This window comes from Podarcis muralis, chromosome 8 (assembly GCF_964188315.1).
Source record: "Podarcis muralis chromosome 8, rPodMur119.hap1.1, whole genome shotgun sequence".
Classification (NCBI taxonomy): domain Eukaryota; kingdom Metazoa; phylum Chordata; class Lepidosauria; order Squamata; family Lacertidae; genus Podarcis; species Podarcis muralis.
In genome coordinates this window covers 81,148,468-81,174,967 of record NC_135662.1, presented here as the reverse complement: position 1 = coordinate 81,174,967, position 26,500 = coordinate 81,148,468, and the positions used below count along the sequence as shown (strand labels likewise).

General features: G+C 42.5%; 1 protein-coding gene across 1 annotated transcript in view; it reads left to right on the top strand.

Moving 5' to 3' along the window:
- Nucleotides 1-24,599, top strand: part of LPCAT1 (lysophosphatidylcholine acyltransferase 1) — a 57,302-nt gene extending 32,703 nt beyond the window's left edge. The window contains exons 9-15 of the mRNA XM_028738056.2: nucleotides 1,126-1,208; nucleotides 2,568-2,693; nucleotides 5,245-5,398; nucleotides 6,746-6,844; nucleotides 9,768-9,906; nucleotides 11,213-13,777; nucleotides 14,025-24,599. Of these exons, the coding sequence (XP_028593889.2) occupies nucleotides 1,126-1,208; nucleotides 2,568-2,693; nucleotides 5,245-5,398; nucleotides 6,746-6,844; nucleotides 9,768-9,906; nucleotides 11,213-11,379 (768 nt within the window). The 3' untranslated portion in view covers nucleotides 11,380-13,777; nucleotides 14,025-24,599. The remainder of the gene's footprint in view (nucleotides 1-1,125; nucleotides 1,209-2,567; nucleotides 2,694-5,244; nucleotides 5,399-6,745; nucleotides 6,845-9,767; nucleotides 9,907-11,212; nucleotides 13,778-14,024) is intronic.
- The last annotated feature ends 1,901 nt before the right edge of the window (nucleotides 24,600-26,500 follow it).

Here is a 26,500-nt window from a genome sequence, read left to right as displayed (position 1 = left end):
GGGAATAGATCAAGTGCTTCCACTGGTCTTCACAAGTCCATGCATTGTTAACCTTGAGTTAGGTTACTGTAATGAGCTCTGTGTGAGGCTGCTGTTGGGTCTGGTTCAGAAACTCCAGCTGGTGCAGAATGCAGCAGTCAGATTGCTGGGGCAAGCTTCTGGTTGAGAACATGTCATGGCTGCCCATTTGCTACTGAGCCAGGCTCCAGCTTCTTATACTGATTTACAAAGCCCTGAGCAACTTTGGGTCCAGGATACCTGAGGTGTCACCTGAACCCTTATAATTCCGGCTCTGTTACTGAGATCATCTTCAGGAGTGGCTCGGGTGAGTTGGTGAGGCTCGTTTGACAACAACAAGAAGTCAAGCTTTTTGTGTCATCAGCCCAGTCCTGTGGAACACCCTGCCAAAAGTGATTCAGAGGCACCTTCTGTGCCAACTTTTAAATGTCTGCTGAAAACAATTGAGAGCACATCCCCCACAATGGTCTATTGATGCTTGTTTTTTATTTCTTTTTGCTTTCAACTTGCTTTTTTAAACTTTCTATTATTTTACTGTCTGATTTTATGTTTTTTCTATTGTGTTATAAAATAATAGAGGTCAATGCGTTATGGGCATATTGGGAGGGGGAATTAATGTCACTGATCACCGATAATGCTACTCTCTGTATGCAGTGGTACTGATGACATTTGCACAGCCACATTTCATACCTGCAGTCCACTCTTAATGAGAAAAATGCAGTTTTTAAGACTTGCTGTTCTGAATGGTGGGGAAATGAGACAATTGACGTGGTTGGAAGCACAATGTAGAAGAAAAATGCCTAATCTGTATCCCACACAGCTGCTCATTTGTTGCACTATAAATATCATTTAGTTCCTTTTAAAAAACCAAATTAATAAAGGGAGGGAGGTTGGAAACAAAAAAAACCTGAAATGTTGCTACTCCTTAATGATGTGTGTAAAAATTCAGGGTTGTGTTTTTATGTTTTTTGTTTTTGTATTTGTATTTGCTTATGAACATTTGATCCTGTTACTGAGCTTAAAAACAACATTATTAGTGTGTGTTTATACTTTTGCCTGTGAAATACGGTAACACATTTGTGCTGAAACCATTTTTTCTACTTGCAGTTCCTGCCTGTGTATATACCCTCTGAAGAAGAAAAGAGAAACCCATCTCTGTATGCAAATAACGTGAGACGGATCATGGCACAGTAAGTGAACTGCTGTCCAAATAGCACCATGATGGTATCTGCTTATTTAGACATTTGTACCGAAATATTCTACTTATTTTAATGTGTGTGCTAACATTGTGGACATTGCAGAAAAAAATACCATATCAAACCTAACAAAAGCTGACTGCCTCACAAGTGTGGACTGGAATCTGAACCTGTTTTTGGTGTGGAAATTACAACCCCGTCAATGACAAGAAAATCTGTTCCTTCTAAGATCTGACAAGTCCCTACTAGTGTCAACTTTGACTTGTTCGGGTTCATTTTCAGTCTATTAATCCTTAACTACCTGCCCACAACTTCCAAACAGTGATTTTATGGCCAATAGGTTAGCTGGATGTTTGGGGAAAGTTCCTCACTCCAAAACAGTGGGCGATCTCGCTCAGTGGCTTTATATAGATGATCAACAGGATTGGTGCCGATACTAATCCCTGTAGGACTACATAGACCAATTTTCAAGAGGTGAAAAACCAACATCATTCCCAGCGGCCATCCTCTATATCTGACTGGGAAAGAATACCAGAATTTCTAGGGAACCAAACCTATCATGCAAACTGAAAATCGAAGCAGATACGTTATGGTTGTAGATTAAGGTGCAGTTTAGATGTAGCAAAAAAACAATTTAAAGGGATTTGGTTTTTGGGTCCCCAGATATACCCAATGCACTGCCCACCAGAATGCACTGGCTGCTAATAACTGTAACTGAACATTTTAATTACAGGTAGGTAGCCGTGTTGGTCTTCCGTAGTCGAAACAAAATAAAAAAGTTCCTTCCAGGAGCTCCTTAGAGACCAACTAAGTTTGTTATTGGTGTGAGCTTTCGTGTGCATGGACACTTCTTCAGATATCTTCAGATATCTTCTTCAGATATTCTTCAGGTATCTGAAGAAGTGTATACCTTCAGATATTCTTCAGGTATCTGAAGAAGTGTGCATGCACACGAAAGCTCATACCAATAACAAACTTAGTTTGGTCTCTAAGGAGCTACTGAACATTTTAAATACATTTCTGGGGGAAGTTTTTTATAGTGGTTTTAAGATGCATAAACACACACATAAATGTACGCCAAACAGTTGAGAAACGTGCAGGAGGGAAGGTCTGGTGGTTTAAGGGTTTTAGGCAGATTTAAATGTACCCTCCCTTTTCTTTGTCTCTTCATCCCTATTTTTAAATTTGAAGTACTCTTGATGAAAGCTGCTCTTTCCTTGACTTGCCAGACCACATCGTGAGCTTTGGCATGGTCAAAATGTGGCGTTTAGATTGCGTCTGCTTTATAAGGCTGCTGTTATAAATAAAGTGTGACGCTGTTGTGTAAATTCCTGCTTTTCCCCCCCCTTCAAGGGCTTTGGGAGTTCCAGTAACGGACTACACTTTTGAAGATTGCCAGCTAGCTTTGGCTGAAGGACAACTTCGTCTCCCTTCAGACACCTGCCTCTTAGAATTTGCAAAGCTTGTGAGAAGCCTTGGGTGAGCAGGTTGATAAAAGTGTGGAACTGCACGACGGGATGTTTTAATCGCTTTGTAACTTTATAAAAGCACTTTTTTTAAAAAAAATGTATTTTAATTATAGATTTTCTTGATTTACAAAGTTATGTGCAATGTCTCTCTGTCGTATTTTTTTTCCATGTAACTTTTTTTTTCTTTCACAAATCGGTTTAAAAGCAATTTTTTTAAAAAAGGAAAGCATCTGGGAGGTTGTGGGGGCAATGTTTTGCAATCTTGCGGGAGCAGACCAGAATCACAGAGGTTTCAAAAGCTTAACAAATTTGACATCTGCCAGTGTTGTGCAAGATCTAGTTATAATAGGCTTCTTGCCACTTAATTCAGTTGAGCATTCCTGGCTTCAGTTGACTCTGGTTCTGATAATTAGGAAAGTCATAATTTGTATTCCTGGGTGAACCTATCATATTACAACTTACGGTAGAGACAGAAAGGAAGAGCCATCTGTATATCACTTCCCCCTCATGGGAACTCATCTCAACACAAGTTAGATGCCAGGGCTGTGGTTTGCAGAAATCAGAGTCCGCATTGCTTAAATTTATATTAAGTTAACAAAACAAAAAAAACCTTTCGGCTTAACATGTTATATTGGACACTTCCCATGTTCACTCACATTTCAAAATGTCAAGAAGTTACAGCTGTTAAGTCCCCACACCCTTAACAGATGCATTGTTTATGCAGTATTGATATGGTATTGAATCTTACCTTGTTAGATCCAGCTTCAACACTGCCTTGAAGCTTGGTGGTTGTCAGTAGTAGATGAGAATCTGAGATGATGATGATGATGATGATGATGATGATGATGATGATGATGATGATATTTTTAAAGGAGGGCTTTTTCTATAACTGCAAATATAAAGTGGGAGCAACTTTTTCCAGTTCAGGATATTGCGTTAGAACTTTCCTCTTCTGAAAACTGAATTTATCCGAATGCTCTCCCACGTTGTTTTAGAGCAAAACTGTATATTCAGATTGCGTGGTACAGAATTCCTGGAACTCTGTCATTCAGAGTGAAGAGTGAAGAGATACATGTCTGAATGATCCACCACAGGAAGAAAAGGTGTAGATTCATTGAATTGTAGAGTTGGAAAGGAAGCTGAAGGTTATCTAATCCAACCGCCCTGCAATGCAGGAATCACAACTAAAGCATCTATGACAGATGGCTATCCAGTCTCTGCTTAAAATCCTCCAAGGGAGGAGAGTCGAACTCCTCTCTTGGGAATCATTCCACTGTCAAACAGCTCTTAGTGTCAGGAAGTTCTTCCTTTCTTGTAACTTGAATCCATTGGTTTGGGTCCTAGCCTCTAGAGGAGGAGAAAACAAGCTTGCTCTATGTTGCTCGGTCCCTGCTCCTGCCAACCTAACAGTTTGAAAGCACGTCAAAGTGCAAGTAGATAAATAGGTACCACTCCAGCAGGAAGGTAAACGGCATTTCCGTGCGCTGCTCTGGTTCACCAGAAGCAGCTTAGTCATTCTGGCCGCATGACCCGGAAGCTGTACGTCGGCTCCGTCGGCCAATAAAGCGAGATGAGCACCACAACCCCAGAGTCGGTCACGACTGGACCTAATGGTCAGGGGTCCCTTTACCTTTACCTTTTATTGTCAGATGGCTTAGGTGGTTGCTCATGAGTAACCAGGCAGGACTCTGACCTGTCTTTTACAGGTTTTATTTAGGTGCAAAACTATTTACAGTGCAGAACCCCAAAGTTCATGTCTGCCTCAATCGCTAGCAGAATCCGGGAGTGCTTGTTTCCTGGGCCTCCCCCAGCATAAAAGTCTCGTTACTCCCAGCCTTTCCCTTCCCTTTTTTCACTTTAGACTTCTGTGCAGGGTGGGCAATGGAATGGGCGTGCTTCCCTCCTGGCCAGCTTTGCCAGGAGCGTTGTTGAGGCTCCTACCAGCATCCTCTGGTCCTTTCACTTCTTCCCCACCGGAGGTGGGGGTTTTCCTCACCACCGGAAAAAGAACTGCTTCGCAAGATTTTCGGAGGCTCCCTGTAACACAACTGCCCCTTTGTTTCCCGCCCCTGTTCTGATGGCAGTTCCCTGACAGCTATCGTATCTCCTCTCAATCTCCTCTTTACCAGGCTAAACATATCACACATCAGGGAAAAGTTTTTAGCATTAATCTCCTGTTAGTGGAAGGGACGTGGGTGGCGCTGTGGGTGAGCTCCCGTTACTCAGTCCCTGCTCCTGCCAACCTAGCAGTTCGAAAGCACATCAAAGTGCAAGTAGATAAATAGGTACCGCTCCGGCGGGAAGGTAAACAGCGTTTCCGTGTGCTGCTCTGGTTCGCCAGAAGCGGCTTAGTCATGCTGGCCACATGACCCGGAAGCTGGACCTAATGGTCAGGGGTCCCTTTACCTTTACCTTTACTCTGTTAGTGGATTGCCAGGAAATTACAAACTGCCTGGTTTGTCCTCTTCAACACTACTGTAAGAAAAAAAGAGAGAGGATTGTCTACAACGGATACCAATTGTCTACAATTTCAGCCTTGGTTGTTTTCCTCCCATGTTTAGATTAAAGCCAGAGAAACTTGAAAGAGAACTTGATGCATATTCAGGAAATACCAAGAGAATGAAAGACAAAAGGGTCAGTCTCAAGGAGTTTGCGGAATACCTAGAAGTCCCGGTTTCTGACACATTAGAAAACATGTTTGCACTTTTTGATGAGGTAAGAAAGATGACAGTCTTGAAATTTCTAAATAACCACTTTTATTATTTGAATTAAGGCCTTTGGCGTTCTTTTGTTAGGAATGCAGTTTTCATTTGTGAGTATGGTTAATATAGCTGTAACATAGAAAGTACCCGTTTATGTTATGAACAATAGTTTCGGAAAAGTGATTACTAAATTCAGAAGGTCTTGTGTGCATGCCTTTTGCCTGCTGTGCGAACATTAGTAGTCTGAAATTACGCATCCTATTGGCTGCCGATCATCATTTTTACCATGGAGAAATGTAGCACAAGGGATACATGGTGACTATGACTTATTTTACAAATTAGACTACAGCTTTCTATATACATACACATATATAGCAAGCATAACGTATTGTTGCATCAAAGAGAGGATACCAAAATGGCAATTGAATTAGTTCTTATCAATGGACCACCCTGTGCTTCTTCAGACCTCTGCAGTTTGAAGGAGAGAAGGGGTGGCATATGAAAAGCTCTCTATAAACACCCACATTTCACTATTTGAAAGCCCAGGTCCGTATAGTTAAAGCTATGGTTTTCCCAGTAGTGATGTATGAAAGTGAGAGCTGGACCATAAAGAAGGCTGATCGATGAAGAATTGATGCTTTTGAATTATGGTGCTGGAGGAGACTCTTGAGAGTCCCATGGACTGCAAGAAGATCAAACCTATCCATTCTTAAGGAAATCAGCCCTGAGTGCTCACTGGAAGGACAGATCGTGAAGCTGAGGCTCCAATACTTTGGCCACCTCATGAGAAGAGAAGACTCCCTGGAAAAGCCCCTGATGTTGGGAAAGATGGAGGGCACAAGGAGAAGGGGACGACAGAGGACGAGATGGTTGGATAATGTTCTCGAAGCTACCAGCATGAGTTTGACCAAACTGCGGGAGGCAGTGGGAGACAGGAGTGCCTGGCATGCTCTGGTCCATGGGGTCACAAAGAGTCGGACATGACAAAATGACTAAACAACAACAAAGGGCTGTTTGAAAGCCTCGTGGTTCTTTTTGAGGTTTTGACAATCAAGAGCTCAAAGGGTTACATTAACTGATAGCACTATGATGCCAGGTGATTGGCAGGTGGGCTCCCTGCCCACCAGGGGTTGGGGAGAAAAAGATCTGGCCAGAAAGGGTTCCTTGCTGTAAAACAACTGAGAAATATAAGATGTTTCAAAACTTCAGAGGACTTAGTCGTCCCTAGTTTCTTTGTTTAGAAATCTTTGTGCTGAAACCTCCATGTGAGCTCTTTTTATGTGTACTTTTCAGAATTTTCTTTTCTTCAGTGGGTATTTTCTATGAAGCTGGTAATACAGTTTTGTTTCTTTTTTTACAGAAGGAAGGGGGTCTGATTGACTTAAGAGAATATGTAATCGCTTTGTCAGTAGTCTGTCGGCCATCCAAAACCTTGCAAACGATACAGCTGGCTTTTAAGGCAAGTAGCAGCTTTTATTAAGACGGTTTGTTGAAAGCCATTTTTAAAAACAAAGCCCTTTTTTCCCTTTTCCTTTTTTGGGGGGGCAAAACAGGTCAATTCATTACATTGACCACAACCTCTCCGCATCCCTGGTCATTACTGTCTCTATACAAGCTCTGTACAGTGGTCAGCATCTAACAGTAGCCATATTCACTCACATGCATCTTGACCCGCAAAACACAGCAGCAATCTGTTGTGCCCTGTGTTGTTTTTTCCCAAATCGGCAAGCAGGAGCACGAGACTGTGCAAATTGCTGCCTACACAGGCAAATGGGTAAGAAAAAAGTAGCTTGCATGCTCATCACTTGATGAAAGCAGCATCAAGCGACAACTTGTAAATGTGAGTGAGCCATCACATATACAACACCACAGAGACATCCTTCCTGGTAATTGTGTTTTATTGTACATTGATGCTTTATTTTATGAACTGTGGCCAAAGAGGGGCTAACAAATGGGGAGAGAGTGTCACTTGATGGTACCTCAAACTTAATGTTTATCAGTAAAGTTAATTCATATAGTCATCTGTGAGTCATTGAGCACCGAGAAATCAAGTGATGTAAGTGAAAGCCAAGGTTTGTGTGTACCTTTTGAAAACGCTGGATTTCCTGACCTCAGTATATCTGAAGACCACCTTTTCCTGCATGAGCAACCCCTTACCCTAAACACATCTGGGGTGACCCTACTCTGGACATGGCTAGGTCTTATTTTTATTTCAAAATGTTTATGACCTGCCTTTCTGTCCACCAGGACCACCAAGGCAGCTAGCAATACACAATACATTGCCTAACTGGCAAAACGAACAGTTCCCACAGAATAAAAGAGGCAGTAAATCAAAAGAACTCAAGGGCGTATGAGCATATAAGCTCCCCAATGCTCTCTTATCCCTCCAGCACCCAACTCTATTGTGGCATCACACCTATGGATTGCATTTCCTTATGCTGGCCCACCAGATTACAGCCTCAGCAGAATTTAGGTGACAAATGAAGTCTCCTGTATCCGTTGCAGTGATGATGCATGATTAGTCAGTTTCCTGCCGCAGACCTTGAGAGAATGGCATTTAGTAACATGGTTGGCCTTTATATTTTTATGTACTGTGATTCCTTATATTACCTTGAGTACTACTTTTAGTGGGGAGGCGATTGCATGTTTAATAATAATAATAATAATTTATTATTTATACCCCGCGTATCTGGCTGGGTTTCCCCAGCCACTCTAGGCGGCTTCCAACAAAGTATTAAAATACAGTGGCCTGTTAAACATTAAAAGCTTCCCTAAACAGGGCTGCCTTCAGATGTCTTCTAAAAGTCTGGTAGTTGTTCTTCTCTTTGACATCTGGTGGGAGGGCGTTCTACCGAGGGCCACTACCGAGAAGGCCCTCTCCCTGGTTCCCTGTAACTTGGCTTCTCGCAGTCAGGGAACCGCCAGAAGGCCCTCAGCGCTGGACCTCAGTGTCTGGGCAGAACGATGGGGGTGGAGACGCTCCTTGATTTATCTAGAGGCCAATCCCCCACCTTTGCAATACCAGGATGGCTGTTGTTGTTGCTATTATCATTATTGCTTATTCAGTTTACATCCCGTCCTTCCTCCCAAACGAGCACTACACTTGCACCGCTCAAAACAGCTTACAGCAATTAAAATACTGCATCCACAAAAGCAATAATATTAAACAAAGCAATTTAAAAATAAAAACAGGCACAACAGATAAAACCCGAAACAGAGCTTGCCATATAAAGCATCCTATGTTGGCAAGAAGGGACTCCAAACAAACCTCAGAGGGCAAGGTATTCCATAGCCTGGGTGTGGCCACTAAGTGTGGCCCTTTTTCTCTTTCTTTATCTGTTTCTGAATAAACCAGAGGTAGGTCACGGTGGGGACGCGGGTGCCGCTGTGGGTAAAACCTCAGCGACTAGGACTTGCCGATCGCATGGTCGGCGGTTTGAATCCCCGCGGCGGGGTGCGCTCCCGTTGCTCGGTCCCAGCGCCTGTCAACCTAGCAGTTCGAAAGCACCCTCGGGTGCAAGTAGATAAATAGGGACCGCTTACTAGCGGGAAGGTAAACGGCGTTTCCGTGTGCTGCGCTGGCTCGCCAGAGCAGCTTCGTCACACTGGCCACGTGACACGGAAGTGTCTTCGGACAGCGCTGGCTCCTGGCCTCTAGAGTGAGATGAGCACACAACCCTAGAGTCTGTCAAGACTGGCCCGTACGGGCAGGGGTACCTTTACCTTTTTTTTAGGTCACAGTGAATGCCCTCTCTGCCAGATCTTAGACATTGGGAAGGCTGGTACAGGAATAGGTGGCCCCTAAGGTATCTAATAGGGACACGGGTGGCGCTGTGGGTTAAACCACAGAGCCTAGGGCTTGCCGATCAGAAGGTCGGCAGTTTGAATCCCCGCAATGGGGTGAGCTCCCGTTGCTCGGTCCCAGCTCCTGCCAACCTAGCAGTTCGAAAGTACGTCAAAGTGCAAGTAGATAAATAGGTACCGCTCTGGCGGGAAGGTAAACGGTGTTTTCGTGCACTGCTCTGGTTCGCCAGAAGCAGCTTAGTCATGCTGGCCACATGAACCGGAAGCTGTACGCCGGCTCCCTCAGCCAATAAAGCGAGATGAGCACCGCAACCCCAGAGTCGGCCACGACTGGACCTAATGGTCAGGGGATCCCTTTACCTTTAAGGTATCTAATAAATTGTATCAATAAATGTATTTGCTCTTGGGCTTCAGCAAAATGTGTAAACTCTAAATGGAAAATAAAAGGTGGCGTATCAATCAGCGTAGGGAAGTTGGAAGATTTATTTGGCTGGGAGGAAAGTGTCAAACAGAGGCCCTAGGAATGTGTTTCTTTGCTGCTGCTGCAACAACAAATCATACGTTTTAATTTTTCACAGATGTATCAGTCAGAAACTGGAGCTCTAACAGAAGAAGATTTAACTTGCATTTTAAAGACTGCCATGGGGGTTTCAGATCTTAATGTGTCAAACCTTTTCAGAGCTATAGATGTCGACGAAAGGGGGGAAATTACATACGGTGAGTTCCGTGCTGTGATTTTAGAAAGCCGCAGACAATGGGGAACTTTTGTGTGGCGGCCAGGCATGTCCCACGGAAAAGAGCAGCTGCCTGGGGGCAAGTGTGACAGGTTCCTGGCCATTGTGTTGCATGGGAAGGGCTGTAGCTCAGAGTTTAAGTCCCAGCTTCAAACCCAAGCATTTCCAAGTGGGAATGCCTCTTTCAGAAACCCTGAAAAGCCAGTCAGTACTAGATAGTCTGGCTCAATATGAAACAGCTTCCTGTGTTAATGGGCTTCCTGGAATGTCTGTATATGGAGCGTTATTATTTCTTGTCCTATACCTTTTCTTCCAGCTTGTATGGTTGGCACCCCCTTCACCCCTTTGATCCCTCCAGCAATCCTGAGAGATAGTGCATGGTCCAAAGTAATCCAGAGAGCTTCCAAGCCAAATGGAAATTTGAACTTGGATCAGTCCAGGCCTAGTGCAGCACACTTAACGCGGTCCATGCTATGGTTACTGGTAGCTAAAGGTTCCATTCTGTTCTATGATCAGTGACCTTATGCTGCAGTGTTGGGCGCTGTGGTCTAAACCACTAAGCCTCTTGGGCTTGCCGATCGGAAGGTTGGCGGTTCGAATCTGCATGACAGGGTGAGCTCCCATTGCTCTGTCCCAGCTCCTGCCAGTTTGAAAGCACACCAGTGCAAGTCGATAAATAGCTACAGCTGTGGCAAGAAGGTAAACGGCGTTTCCTTGCTCTCTGGCTTCTGTCACGGTGTCCCATTGCACCAGAAACAGTTTAGTCCTTCTGGCCCCATGACCCGGAAAGCTGTCTGTGGACAAATGCCAGCTCCCTCAGCCTGAAAGCGAGATGAGCGCCGCGACCCCATAGTCGGCTTTAACTAGACTTAACTGTGCAGGGGTCCTTTACCTTTTACCTTTACCTATTGTAATAAACCGACCTGTCAAGAAAAGGCCAACGCAAACAAACAAACAAACCATTTCTTAAAGCTCAAGGAGGTGGGGAGGGGAGGAACATATTAACGTGTAGTTCTGCAAATCATTTTGAGTTGTTAGCAAATGTTAGTGTTACTCAGGGAAAACCCATTGAAACTAATGAAAATGACTATCCTGGATCAGTGGGTCTACTCTAAATATAATTTAATTGGGTCCAACCCTTTGGAAAATGCTCTTAAAGTTTGGCATGGGAGACTTAGTAACTAGTAGCCTACTTAGTACTTTTATTGTCTTGCAATCTTTCGTGATTTTGTAAGTAAAATGTCAATTTTAAACGCTTAAAATGTATGCTTGCTTTTATTAATTTCTAGAGGATTTCCACAAGTTTGCCGAAATGTATCCAAACTTTGCTGAGGAGTATTTATATCCCGATCAAATGGAGACTGATAGCTGCCCTGCTCCTAACGGTTTCTGTACAGACTTCAGCCCAGAAACTACTGAAGACAGAAGAAATCACCTGCAGAAGAAACTGAATTAATGTTAACAATTCCAGCGTACTCTTCTGGTGAGAGGAGTGTGTCCTGTCTTGGGCTCGTCATAGTCACACAACTATGTAATCTGAAGTATGTGAGGGGTGTGTAAGACAGAGAGGAAAGTGTATGTGTGTGTGTGTGTGTGTGTGTGTGTGTGTGTGTTTGTGAGAGACAGAGAGAGAGAGAGAAGATTTTGCTGCATTAATGAGCATCTTCAGACTTCCTGTTTGGAAGATCTTGGTTTTTTCCATCAGCATCTTGGAAAGTAAAGAATGTAAATGAACTTTTAATTTGTGTACTTAAAAAGAAGATGCTTGCATATTTATATTCCATTGTTTAGTTCCATGTACAAAGTGTCCTACAAAGTGTGCATGTGTAAAGAATACTGTAGCTCCTATGGTGTTAAGTGCACTTCGGTGATTAGTGTTATTCCTGTTTAGGGAATTGTTTGGGTTCAAGTTCCGCTTTCCTTCTTCATGTGAAGACACAACTATTTACTGCTGACTCTGGTCACTGGTCTTCTGAACAAGGCTAGCTCAATTTAGCCCTTTTGTTTTCATTTCAGCAAACAGTTAAAGGAAGAAAAGTATGCAAAAATATTTTTAACTAAGGAATTTTTAAAATTATTTTTCTTGTAAGAGGACTTTTTTGCCATTCAGTTCATGGTAGTATTAAAAATTGGAAGGGCGTGGTTGTTCCCTGGGTTGTGTGCATTCTGTGCTAAAAGGATGAAAACATCTGTACCAAGTAACATAAATTCAAAGAAAACTGAATTCCGAGGTTTATATAAACTAGATAATCTTCCACATTATATATAGTTCTGCTTTACCTGAATGTGGGCAATGACCAAAACAAATAAATAAATAAATAAATGAGGCAGGTTTGAGAGAGACTGAGGCCCAGTGTGATGTAGTACTTGAGAGTGTTAGCCTAGCGCCAGGAAGACCTGAGTTTGAATCCTGGCTCAGTCACAAAGCTCACCAGTTTACCTAGGGCCAGTCACACTCTCAGCCACACCTGCCTCACAAGTATGTTGTGAGAATGAAATGGACAGGAAGGAACCCTTGAGTTCCTTGGAAGAATGGTGGGATACAAATTGCCCCTGACCTCTGGAAAGTCATATTATTCCCATTATAAAAAGCTGCTGAGATTTCATAGCCCAGATACTTTCACTTTTATCTTCACATCTTAAGGGCCAGAAATGTTCATTTTTTAAAAAATGAAAGCTACAATTCTCAGGATGCTGAATACTGCCCTCAATTCAAATTTATTTAATTATTGGGTATGAACACAGAACACACACAGCCCTGGCCACATTCCTGCCTTTTCTGTTGTATTTCACTTAGGGTTTTCTAGCAGGGGATAATTAAACAAGGTATATTTTAATCAGCTTCAATGGATTTGGCTTTTTTTTGCACAGAAACAACACAATGCATAATGGAGACTGAACAGGCATAAAATAAACCATTTTTAACACCAGAAAGCCATCAGTTCTTGTGAACTGCCCTGAGACCTGTGGGTACAGGGAAGTATACAAATTTAATAAATAATAATAAAATAGTCCCTCATAATCACCCACAGATATCATAAGATTTGGTTGTACAGGTTTTCAGAAAGAACGCTTGGTAACATCTGACTCCATTTTTTTTACTATCCCTGACTTTTTCATTGCAAGACGCTTTTCAAATCAATGTATTGCCTCAAATGGTCACAAAACCTCATTGTTCTAAAATGTGTTTTCCTGCAGTCCACAGCTTTTCTACAGTTAAAAACTGGACATTAAAAAAAAAAAGATACAGTATAAATTACTGTATTACAACAGCTTTTTAACCCACTTTTAATGTATACAGAGATCAAAAAGAGGACAAATGCACTTGGAGGTGTTTTATCTATGAATCTGCTTGCTTCCAAAATGCTGTTGGGATCACATAATTTTGAGCAACTATTTAGGTTGTTAATAGGTTTGGAAGATAATTTTTCCCTCCTGAAATCAAGAAGTTGCACACATAGTTTCAATGAGTCTTGCCATTATGTCAGTAAATGGTATTCATCTGAAGGGTGATTCTCCATGGCCTGAGAACGGTCATTGGTTGGGCAATGGCTCCATCTTGGGAACAAAGACAGGAGCGGAACTTCAGAGAAGTAGACAGCTCCCACAATCCAGTTTGCAAACTTGTTTTGTTATCAGAAAATGGCAGAATCCTTGGTCTGCATCAAAGTAGCCTCAAGTTAACAGAGCATTGAAACCTGATCAAAACTTAACCTGAATGGCATTGTGCCCTATCTGAAGAAGAAGAGAAGAAGAGTTTGGATTTGCTATCTCGCTTTATCACTACCCTAAGGAGTCTCAAAGCGGCTAACAATCTCCTTTCCCTTCCTTCCCCACAACAAACACTCTGTGAGGTGAAAACAAAAAAATTCCTTCCAGTAGCACCTTAAAGACCAACTAAGTTAGTTCTTGGTATGAGCTTTCGTGTGCATGCACACTTCTTCAGATACCTTCAGATATTCTTCAGTATCTGAAGAAGTGTGCATGCACACGAAAGCTCATACCAAGAACTAACTTAGTTGGTCTTTAAGGTGCTACTGGAAGGAATTTTTTTGTTTTGACTATGGCAGACCAACACGGCTACCCATCTGTATCTGTGAGGTGAGTGAGACTGAGAGACTTCAGAGAAGTGTGACTGGCCCAAGGTCACCCAGCAGCTGCATGTGGAGGAGCGGGGAATCGAACCCGGTTCACCAGATTACAAGACTACCACTCTTAACCACTACCACTACACCACACTGGCTGAGCAAAGAAGTGGGGGATTTTTGCTTGCTTCTCCTCACTGCAGTACTGCCTGCTTTCTGGACTCCTAAAGCTACATCAAACTATGGGGAAGTGAATCAGCTTTCTTTTGCTACAAAGCAGTCCACCATTTAATTTCCTTTGCAATTGCAAACACACATGCATGCCAAAATTATACAGGTCTAGTTTCAAATTTGTGAGCTTCCTTTTACATCTCATTTATTCAAATGTCAATTATGTTGTCTGAGAGTGCAGCATTTTATTTTTTTCTGGCTTTCCAGCAGGAAAAGTCTTTAGGGTTGAAAAGCCTGCTTGGTGAAGGCAGGGCACAAAGCGCTGGATAGCATACATTGCACACTGAAGGCTTGCATCCAATGTAATTGCCACTCTTGGCGGGTCTTTGAAGGGAGACCTATACTTTTGAATCCAGGGTTCACCCAACACATGGCCAGCAGAAGACAGCGATGAAATGTGCACAGGAACGTGTCTGTTATAGGCTGTTGCCCACTGGAACAAGAGAAGTGCTAACTGAAAGCAGTGATAATGATGTTTGGCCCAGACTGTGATTTGAGCCACGGGCATGTGGAGGTCGAGGACTTCTTCCAAGAACATTACACCTGCCTTTTTGAAAGAGGCCAGAACCTTGATCTTCAAAATGTAGTCTAGAGAGAGCAACATCATACCTGTTGAGGTTTCAAGAAGCATTCCAAGATGAACCAGCTGTCGAATCGGAGACAGGTGATTCTTGCCTAGGTTTACAAGGAATCCCTGGGTCTCCACCCAAGGAAAGCCATGTCTCAATGGGCCCAGAGTGGTACAGCCGATAAGGAGATTGCCCTGGAAGCAGAGGTGAGCCACCAGGGCAACCATACTCTGTGCGGAGGTCTGAGGTGCTGTAGCCAAGTAGAAAGGAAGGGCCCAGTATTGAAGATGATTCTGGTCAAATGAAAACTACAGGTACTTCCTGTGATTGCAGTGAATGGGGATGTGCAGCTATGTTTCCTGAAATCTGTGGGCACTAAGAAATACAGTGTTTGGATAGAATCTTAGGTGGAGGCCAGAGATTCCATCCATAACTTCTTGTAAGCGACCCACTGGTTCAGGAACTTGAAATCTAGCAAAGTCATCTAGGATTTCTTTGGCAGCAAATGAATATTGAATGGGTGGGGAACCTTATTTGTTCTGAGCCAACATTGGCGGTTGGGTAGGACTTCTCACCTGTCAGTCACGCATCATTATGATGTCACGTAATTGACAGTGTCCCGCTCACTTGTCAAAATTCTTATGCAGGGATTATGGAAGTGACAAACAGGGGAAGGAAGAAAGAATTGTTTAGCAACCAAAGGCAATGCAGGAGTTCTCCTGAGCTCTATCTTTGCTTGAAAATCATACTTTTCTCCTCTCCCCCACAGGGGAAGGGGAGAAAGTTGCATTTTGCAGCAAATACAGGATTGCAGGAGATGTATTCAGCTGCAACAGGGATGAGGGGAGAAAGAAACTGTGTGAGAGAAAAACCTAAATTGCACCAGAAAAGATAGAAAGAAAGCCACAGGTAGCTGGGGAGGAAATAAAGAGACAAGATAATGAAGAAAGGAAGAAGAAACCAATGAATTATAATCCTGAGGAGAATAAATGAATGGGAGCTCTAAGGAACGCAAACAGGATTGTTAGAGGTGCCTGCTTCTACCAAGTTCTTGCTCCTACTGTTCCCCACCAGATGGAACTCTTTCCCAAGCTGTGATCTTCTCAGGTCATGGAAGAATCTCCTGGCTTTTCATTGATCCGTCTTATTTCCCACAAAGCTTCTCACTCTCTGATCTTGCCTTTCATATGCCTGACTGCGCATCCAGCTGCCACATATTTCCTCATCCTCCACTCTGGGTGCTTCCAGACTAGGGTTAACTCTAGAATTGCCTCTTTTTGTCCACTCGCTTTTTATCAGGCACCTGCCATTAAAATGGTCGTGCTGCCTTTTCTGTACTTATTCCATTTCCCTTTTCGGAGCTCACAAAATCCCAACTTTTGGAGGGGAAGGAACAAAACAGCAGAGCAATCTCTAGCCTTAGAACACCTTCATTTTTTATTAAATTTGTATACCGCCCTTCCTCCATAAATCTCAGAGCAGTTACAAGATTGAAACACAATGCTACTCTTCCATCCATTTCAAGAGCTGTAGATTTGACATCACGTGGGCACACCTTCAATGTTACTTTTCCTGTTGGTGCTATTTTAGCAACATGGGTCGTCGTTTTGTACTCTCTTATTTTGGTGCAGTCTTTTACTTTCAAGCATTTTAATGCATTCGTAAATTGTGTGTTTAGGTCCATTGTTACAACTCCACTCAGAAGGCTGTTGTGATGTTCACAGTTGTGGACAGAACATAGCAGGGTACACACATAGAACCGTAGAATTCTAGAGGTGGAAGGGACCCTGAGAATCACCTAGTTCAACCCCCTGAAATACAGGAATATGCAGCTGTCCCATACGGGGATCGAACCTGCGACCTTGGTGTTATCAGCACCATGCTCTAACCAGCTGAGCTATCCATGCAAACTGTTCTACCCCTTAAAGTGTAGGAACCTAGGGGCAATGCTGCATGCAGAAAAGCAGTGATTGAACAATGCTAAAAGTAAACACTAGCGGTGTGAAAGCTCCCATTGTGCTGTGTGATTTCTGACTAATACACAACATGCACAATATGAAATGCTATGGGAGAATGCCCCTTGCCTGTGAATGACTAGAGCAGATACTTGTCTTCTCTCGATGGCAATACCATGAAGAATAGAAACATCGTCGTCGTATTTTTAAAAGATTCATTTCATTCTGAAGAGATACCAGACTTCTGGTTTATTTACATGCCTGCTCCATTCAGAGACTAATTTTCCTATTCATTGTGGGTAGAGATAACAGAGCCTATACGAAGCCTGAACATTGTGCAAATGGCCCCATTGAAGCTGGTGGGGTGGTGTATTTCAAAATTGGGACCAAAGAACCAAGGACACTTTAGTTGTCGTTAAGAGCTGTTATGATCACTTCAGTCCAGCTGCTGTTAGTGGGAACAGCTTTCGATACATTTCAGCTTGTTTGTGGGATAATGACCATAATATAGAGTCCTACTTCAGTAAGTTAAGTGTCTACAGCATTTTTATACTGCCTACTGTCATTTAAATGAATTTTAATGTGGGGATATTTTTTTCATAACTTTCAGAAGCATAAAGGTTTTTACATAGAGTAACGCCAGGAGCTGTTGTGCTATCGAGTTAGGTGTTTTTTGTTTCGTTTCGTTTCGTTTCGCTATTGATCCTCTTCTGAAGAATTGCTTTAACCTCAGCAATCTCCAGGTCTTGCAAGGCATGTGGAGAAGTAGGTGCTGTAAAGAACAAAAACAAAACAACCCTGTAATCCTCCTCATGGAATGCCTTTAGAAGTTTCACAGGTAAATTCCATATAGAGTCTGGAATGTGTAGTATCTTTTATCTGAAAATTAGGTGGGTAAGATGGGATTAGGAAAAAGGCAGACAAAGGCTATTTTCAATAGGTTCCCTATGCTATTAGCCCTGGAATGATGCCTATTCTCCCGTCTTTCCCACTTTGCCAAATTTATATAGGAATATGACAGCATGTGTAATCATTTGCGTAAATTTATCTTCGTACGATCTCAGCCAACGTGTTTCATGTGAATTTGGATCAAGTGATTTGCATTAGATCCCACTTCTTGAATTTGAAGGATTTGATTGCAGTGCTCGAGACTCCCATTGTCCAAGGCGCATTTTGCAACAGGGAATTTCATTAGCGCGAGCAGTTTCTGAGCCCTGGGCGCACGCACCTGAGATTTCAGATTAAAACTGTAGAGTGGAATGAAAGGACGACCTTTTTCTGCCTCCCCATTTCCAGCTACTCTCTGAAAACTGGAGAAAAGACTTTCTTAAGAATATCAGGGAGGTGGGCAGGGGAAGGACTAGACCATGTGAAAAACGAACATAATATTTTAGCTGCAGTTCATTCATTTTCAGCTGTGTATTCTTGTTATTAAAAAGTGCACCTAGACATTCTGCTGTTGCACCCATAACCTAGGTTTATGGTGCCATTCAACTCCTAGCTTTCATATCTCAGTTTCTAACACTGTTAGATTGCCTCCTGAAAGCAACAGGTTTTAGGAAAAAAACCCTCAGAGTTCCAGCTACCCTGAGAGTGGGGGGGGGTGATTCCTTGCTAATAGTGTTCTCTGGTGTCGATCCTTAGGTAGCCAAATTAGCACCATCCAAGCACAAGATGGGGAGGTTGCAGGAATAGAAGCAACAGGAACCTAAAGTAGGGTGTAGCATCCTTACTGTCTACAGAATGATCTGCATTTGTGGTGGAACAGAAAATTGGGGTGGGATGGAGTTTAGGAAAGGGTGTCGGTGGCAGAAACCCTGAAAAGGAACATTCCATCCTGCAATGTTTTTTCGGAGGTCCAGCTCATAGTTTAAAACTCTGTAGTAAGCTGCCAGTTCCATTCTTCAGCAACACACTTTATCTCATTCCTTCTCCCTCCCTCCCAAATCTCCTGTTAGCTTCCCTCGGTTCTCTCCTCCAAAGGTCTGCTGGTTAAGCTCTTGGGTTTTTTCATTTGTCTTTAGTTTTTAAAAGCACCAAGGCTCAGGCTTGCCTGATCGGGAAGGTTGTTGCCTTCATACCTTGTGTGAGATCTGGTTACGCTTGCTCTCTTTATTACTGTATTCCTTCAAATGTCTGTCTTTGAATAAAAGCTCTCAAAGCTGACACCTGGTAAGCTCCGGCTAAAATTAAGCAGAGCCCAGAGAAAGAGCCTTTGGGTTAAACAATGAGGGGCTGACATGGTAAAAAAGACATTTTGCAGGGAAGTTACAAGCTGGAATGTTTTGTGTGTCAAGGGTCTGCTGTACATATTTAGCAGGTTTGCTTGCGATGCTTAAACCATGGTCTAGCACTTTGTGCATGAGCCTGGGCGAGCCTAAGCGAAGTCTCTCTCTCCTCTCCTCTCCTCTTCCTCTCACACGGCTGGGAGAGCTTCTGCTGCTGCTTTCAGTGTTCTGGTGCGCCATGATGTATGACCCAAGAGCCATGATTGAAAGGCAACTCTGGATAAGTTAAGCCAGCTAGCATCATAAAGCATGGTTTGAAGTTAACTTGGCTTTAAACCACAATTCCCAGTTCAAGCATAACAACAAGCCAGCGTTTGTGGAAACGGAACTAAGCATGGCAAAAGTTCTCTTGCCTGAGCCAGTAGGAGGGCTGAGCTTGTGTACCAATGTGCATAGTGCTAATTGCAACTTAGTTTTTGGCTTTCTGTTTTAAAAGGGCACAAACTTAGATAGCTGGAGCTTCGTTTAGGTTGTGTGGGAGTCATGCAGTCCTGATCTGTCCAACCTTGGCAGCTTCAAGATTAACAGTGGAATAGAATTCATTGGCTCCTTTTGAGGCATCATAGAATCATAGAATCATAGAGTTGGAAGAGACCACAAGGGCCATCGAGTCCAACCCCCTGCCAAGCAGGAAACACCATCAGAGCACTCCTGACATATGGTTGTCAAGCCTCTGCTTAAAGACCTCCAAAGAAGGAGACTCCACCACACTCCTTGGCAGCAAATTCCACTGTCGAACAGCTCTTACTGTCAGGAAGTTCTTCCTAATCAGAAGAGCTTCCAAGTGTGGATGACATTTAAAAACACTCCTTTCCAGGCAAAGCTATAGTGAAATGGTAAGTGAGACACAACTGATCATGTTTGCATATTTATTCTGTATGCATCATTTATTCTTTAAAAAAAAAACCCCCATATAACAAGTGTACAACATGACCACTTCTTCATGTGTTACATGTTTCCCCCATGATCAAAGGGTAGTCCTAATAAATTAGTACTTTGCTTTGTAGTAGCACAGAAGACTCACTGTATCTGGAGTCAGAGGCATTCAAATATGGGAAGTTAAGGTAAAATTGTGCAATACAGCTGTCTGCAAAATTAACTTGAGGCCTAACTTTCTGTAATTTTATCAATGAAATCACCAGTGTGGTTTATCAAAGGAATCTCAGTGTGCCTCACATATTCTTCTATTTCAGATTGGGGGGGAATGATAAGGACAAATAATAAGATGAATAAGGCAAAATACGTTGCATCAACATTTTCCAATTATCACAACTGAATTATCTAATTGCAAGGTTACAGTGCAAAGTTACTGTGGCATCAATTTCTCAAACATGAAAATATCTATTTTACTTCTCTGTATTAAACATAGTTGTAAGAACACTTTGTTTTCAGATCAAATCCATTATCAGATGCTTCCCCACTCAAGCCTCTTGCTAAGAACATTATCAAACCAATTGAGGTAAACAAATTTAGGGAAGATTATCTCACAAAATGGAAGGATTAAACTGCTTCCACTGCTCTTGCCTTCCTGCTATTTAATTAGAGGCTTGCTGCTTAAGGCAATAAATGTCCAGATAAAAGTGTGTCAGTGGCAGTTCGTGACGACAAACTTCAATACAGTACTTCAGAACAGGGAGGAATAATAGTTTCTGATCATTTCTAAAGGGGCAAAACCAGTCTAGGATGAATTTCAGAATTTGGATTTGACTTTGGCTCTCTGACTTAGAAGCTAGTTGCTTTTCAGACAATCAAAGCTGATAGACATTGACTCTCATTGTGGTTTCTCATCATTGTCAATCAATAAAATCTGCAGAAAATGGATTCCTTCCTTTAAAAACGAATGAGCAAGGATAAAACTTTTAAAATATCTGTTGGCCTTTTTTTGAACTTGCAGTTTCTGGTTCTAAATAGAAATGTTTCCTATGCTAAAGAACTCAATTGGTTTTTTTAAAAAAATATTTCTGTACTTAAAAGAAATGAAAATATAGGTTTTCTGGCCACTGAGCTCATTGCAACCCTTTTATTGATGTCTTCTTCATTTACACCTCTTTTTGGTGCTGACATCTAAATATTATGGACCTCATCGTGGACCTCTTACAGGCCCCTACTGACCTGTATGGCTTTTACCCCCCTGAATAACCTCTACTTCTGGTGTGAACAATAATTGTCTATGCAAGATTAATTTGAACCATAGTGGAATTGTCATAGATCAGCACCAATGAGTGTTCTGAACAAGCTATCCCACCTCCTAGTTAAGAGTTTCAAATATACTTAGTCCAGCAGCTTTCTCCTTTTGTGAGGGTTTGACATCAAGTTTTTTACATGGTAAAGTTTTCTTGAAGTCCTGCATTTTTAGCTCCTCCTGGTCACATGAACCACATGAAACTTTTCGTGATGGATCATCTGTAGTCTTTATAAGTCTTTATAAGATACAGTGGCGTAGCGTGGGTTGTCAGCACCCGGGGCAAGGAAAGTAATTTGCGCCCCCTAACCCGTGGATTTGCGCCCCCTAATCCGTGGATTTGCCCTAACCCCAGATGTTGCGCCCGGTGCGGCCGCCCCCCCCCCTGCACCCCCCACGCTACGCCACTGATAAGATAGAAATTTCTGGAGGAAAGGTTGTGTAGAATTCTGTCACAAGGATACCCTTGCCGCGTTTGGAAAATTCAGAGAAGTGGGGAGCATTTTAATACTTGGCTTAGTGCATAAACTGATATTTTAGCAGCATGCACAGTGCATTTTTGAAGTGGCTACGGCATGGTCTCTGGTCTTCCCTCTCTAACCTTTCTTTTCAAAATTCGGTAATGAAGTTCAGTAGTGCTTTTGGCACCAGCAAGCCACTATAAGCTTCCCAAGTGTCTCGACGATTTGACTTTAATGGCTCTAATATCACATTGCAGCACTGAGGCCAAGGGCCAAGTCTAGAGAGTGATGGGGAATTCTGAGCTCATGTTCTGGGTTGTAAGGCGGCTGTGGGAGCATCCATCTTGAATCTCTTTTCTCAGACACTGCTTTTATTCCAAGTCTACCTCCTTTTCTGTAGGCATCTGTGTTCTCAGTTTTACTGTTGCTGAAAATGAGGAGGAAAATACCTCTGCTAAAATAAAAATGTGGGGCCTCATCTTTAAGCCTATAAAGGTTAAAGGACTCAAGTGATGTTTAGAAACTGTTCAGGATCCAAATAATTTCATCACCAGTTCCACATTTATCCAGTGGCCTCTGGACTCGTGTTTCATTAGGCAGCAGTTTCTACCCGCCTCGTGCTGTCGCTGACAAATTGCTTTTGAAATTTAGAGTTTGTGATATGATATTAGTTAGGGCGGGAGTCTTCTGTGCATAGGCAACAAGTAATAAATTTAAGTCACAGCCATAATTTCGTTTTTCTAAAAGCATCTAATGTAGAAATAGGACCAAAATTGAATCAAACAATGTCTATGCTGACAAACTGCTAGAAAACAAAATATCTGACTTTACAAGTCATTTCAAAACATGACATGTATATTTTTAATTCCTATTAAACATGAAAAATGTCTTTCGGGTGATGAAAGTGTCAGAGTAAAAATCTTGAAAGCTCTTAATATACATATTTTCCACATATCTCACCTTATACTGTGAAAATCAATCTGTACACTTTGTGAAGAGCAGAAGTAAAAATAAGCCAGCATTAAGTTTGAACTTTCTAATTAAAAAAACGGGAGAACAAATATTCTTGTATAGATAAGATTTCACAAGTAATAGGATACATTTAAGATGTCAGATTGCTGTAGCTGGTTTTTTGTGTTCTGTTTACATCGACTACTGTTTTTTCTATGATTATTTTTAGGGGAGTAAAAGCGTTTTAAAGTAATAATTGTTATACCTTAGAACTTTAATATGTAACTAGCTCCTCTTAAACAAGCTCTGAAATTCATAATTTAAGGACCAAGGTAACTACATTTGTGGTCCTACGCATCTACTAGCTTTGTATGAAGTACTTTATAACTTAAAAGTTACAGCAGTTTATTAAACTATCTCCAAGATTGTTGCAGTGGGGTCATTTTCTATATCTTTTTGTATCTCCTGATATCTGCATAGCCATTATGGACAAAAATTATTTTGAGAGGGGGCTTCAAAACATTGAACCATTATTTGATGTTTTTAAACCTTTTAAAATTATTGTGAATACAAAATCAAACTATAGTGTCCTGTTTATATATATTGTCTAGCATTACTACATTTGTGATATTATTTTTAACATAATTAAGTTTGGAGAAAAAATACTAGTCTCTTGAACAGGTCAGTTTGGAGACTGCTTTGCTACTGTGATATCCAATGTGGACCACTGCCTAAAGGTGGGGGGGGAACGGGACTCTAATTGGACCAATAACCTTTGCTGATATGACAGTACCTTTATCCTATTTGTGCTATTTAATGAGGAAATTAATGCGTTTGACTTTAGTAGCAATTAAATCCGCGCTGTGGTCTAAACCACTGAGCCTCTTGGGCTTGCCAATCAGAAGGTCGGCACTTCAAATCCCCACGACGGGGTGAGCTCCCGTTGCTCAGTCCCTGCTCCTGCCAACCTAGCAGTTCAAAAGCACATCAAAGTGCAAGTAGATAAATAGGTACCGCTCCGGCGGGAAGGTAAACTGTGTTTCTGTGCGCTGCTCTGGTTTGCCAGAAGCGGCTTAGTCATGCTGGCCACATGACCCAGAAGCTGTCTGCGGACAAATGCTGGCTCCTCGGCCTATAGAGTGAGATGAGCGCCGCAACCACAGAGTCGTCCGCGACTGGACCTAACGGTCAGGGATCCCTTTACCTTTACTTTACTTAAAGTCAGCGATATACATTCCATGTCAATCAGTGCTACTGAATCAAGTTTTTCTGTGTTTAAAGAGAGATAAAATAACTCTGGGGGCAGTTTTCTAATGCTGTATCTTTGCGTATTACGCATGATGTATTGTACTGAATTAAGCTAAGAATCCTGGAACCAACATTTCTGATACAGAAGTACCTTTTCCACTTGAGTTTCTGTTGTGTACATGTACAAAGGCAATTGTTTCCATGATAAAATAAATGGGATTAACCATAGTTCAAACAAGAATATACTTTGCCTAGGTGGATCTACAGTCACTTGTTACGTCAGCAAATAAATGCTTTCGATGAGGACAGTATATCAGCTGTTACATCAACACAATGATGTCATGTAGCCATTGCACTGGATTGGAGTGGAAGCATAGACATTTATCAGTGCTGAAATGTTCCATTTCATTGTCTACTGAAATCATCTTTCAAAGAATGTTACTTTTTTGTACAATGTCTCAAGTTTATATAGTCTGACTGTACCTGATATCAGTACTATTCACCAATTTCCTAAAGGAAATACCTCACTTTGAGCAATCTCTCTTTTTTGTAACTGTCAAGTGAGTGGAATTCTGTGTCTTCGTTACTGATTGTAAAGTGCTATACACTGAACCAAGCCAAGGAACAAAATAATAATGGCTTTTAATGGTTTACCGTTATGAGACATGCTGATTTCCTTAAAATAAATCTGGTGTTTGTTTTTAAACATTAGGAAAGTGTCTTATTTCAAGATTTTGTCTTTGCACTATAGAATCACTGCTCGTTTTGCCTGGTTGGGTTTTGTCGTCCCCCCCCCCCCCGCCCCCTTCTGACTGGCTTTCTGTAAGCTGAATTTTTAATATGGAGAAAAATTAAAAGAACAGGGGACAAGCAAAGTATTTGGCTTTCATTAGTATTTTTTATGTTGTATTGGGATGTCGTTTTAAGTGGGCCACCAAAAAAATGAGAAAATGGGTAGTAGTCTATTGGTCTATTCCGAATATCACTTGGTTGACATTAACGGGCCTAACTTAGTTGTGTTTATTAATTTAAATGGGTCTACTTTGAGTATGGGGAGCTATTATACATTTGCAGGGGCGCCGACTTATAAAAAATATTGGGGGGGGCCATACCGGGGTCCTGCCCCGGGAAGTTTTCTAAGTTCCAATGTCAGCGGCGCCCGGCAGAGCAGCCCTCTCGGCCACGGCAGCCCGGCTCTCCCAGCCCCCCGGGGCTGCCCTCCTCCCTCGCGCACCCGCAGCGTTCCCGCCCGGGGAGGCGGCGCCCCCAGGAGAGGCGGCGGCGGCAGCAGCAGCCGCGCGCGGCCCGGGCTCCCCTCGCCGGCCGCGGGAGCCAAGGCGCGCGACGAGGGCAGCCGAGGAAAGGAGCGCGCGGCCCCGTCCCGCCCTCGCCACTCACCCTTCTGCAGCGGCCACGGCGACTCCCGCAGCGCCTTTTCCGCAAGGCCCGGGTGACGTCACCGGCGGAGGACGTTTCCGCTGCACGCGCCCAATAATTTTCTTAAATTATTGGGGGGGGCAGAGCCCCCCCAATAAAATTTTTGAGGGGGCTCAGGCCCCCTCAGGCCCCATGGAGTCGGCGCCTATGTACATTTGGTAGGACTCTCATTGTTCCACATCAGCGATAAAAGGGAAAAGGGAGACACAAGTTAAATCGTGAAAACGTATGTTTCTGATCTCAAGATCACAACACAATCTGCTGGTTTATTTTAGTGCACATGCACCCTGTCCAAATTTGCAGCAGAAACTGCTAAATGGGGGGGGGGGGGAGGGTACTTCTTGGAGGAGAAATGATCAGTTTATATAGATTCATTTGTACAAAACTAGGCATGAGTTCTTGCAAGTGAACACAAAGATGGGACCTGGTTCTAAGCTGTCAAAAATATTTCTTCATCTACAAACACCCTAAAACCAGTGCTTTTTTTCTTTTAAAAGATGTTTAGGGGTACTCTCATTTTGACTCAAGAAAATCACCATTTTATAGTTCAAATCGGGGAAAATAAGGACAGTAAATGGACAAAAGTACAAAGATTCACAAAATGTTTAGGGGTATGCGTACCCGTTTCCCCCCAGAAAACTACCTAAAACTGCTCAGAAATTTGCACTGTCCATTCCTGCAACAGCCGCTGGAATGTTCCCTGGATCGCTTTTACCATGGCAATAGCACTGCGTGCCATTTGAAGACCAGTGCAGTTTTGCACAATTAGGACAGAAAAGCAACACCGCAATAACCATGTGACCAACTTATATAGAAATATACTTTATTTAGATGACATGGGGGAAAATAAATCAAGGTCACAGGAAAATCATTAAGCTTCCATAAAACAGGTGCCAGAATATTGGGATTGTGGGTGCCTGTCTTCATTTCAACAGAAGCAGCAGTATTTCAACTTGCTGGTGCCGCTACACACTAGGTCTTCCTTTGCATATAAACTAAACAGATGGAGATAGCCAAGTGGGAAATGGAGTTATGCAAGCCACTGAATTTTTGGACGATTGTTGCAGGTGCACATCAAAGCCTGTCTTTATACTCTAAAACCTTGCCTTGAAACAAGCAAACCTCATTTGAGATGTCATCTATATTTGAAGGTCACTGGATTTGGCAGCC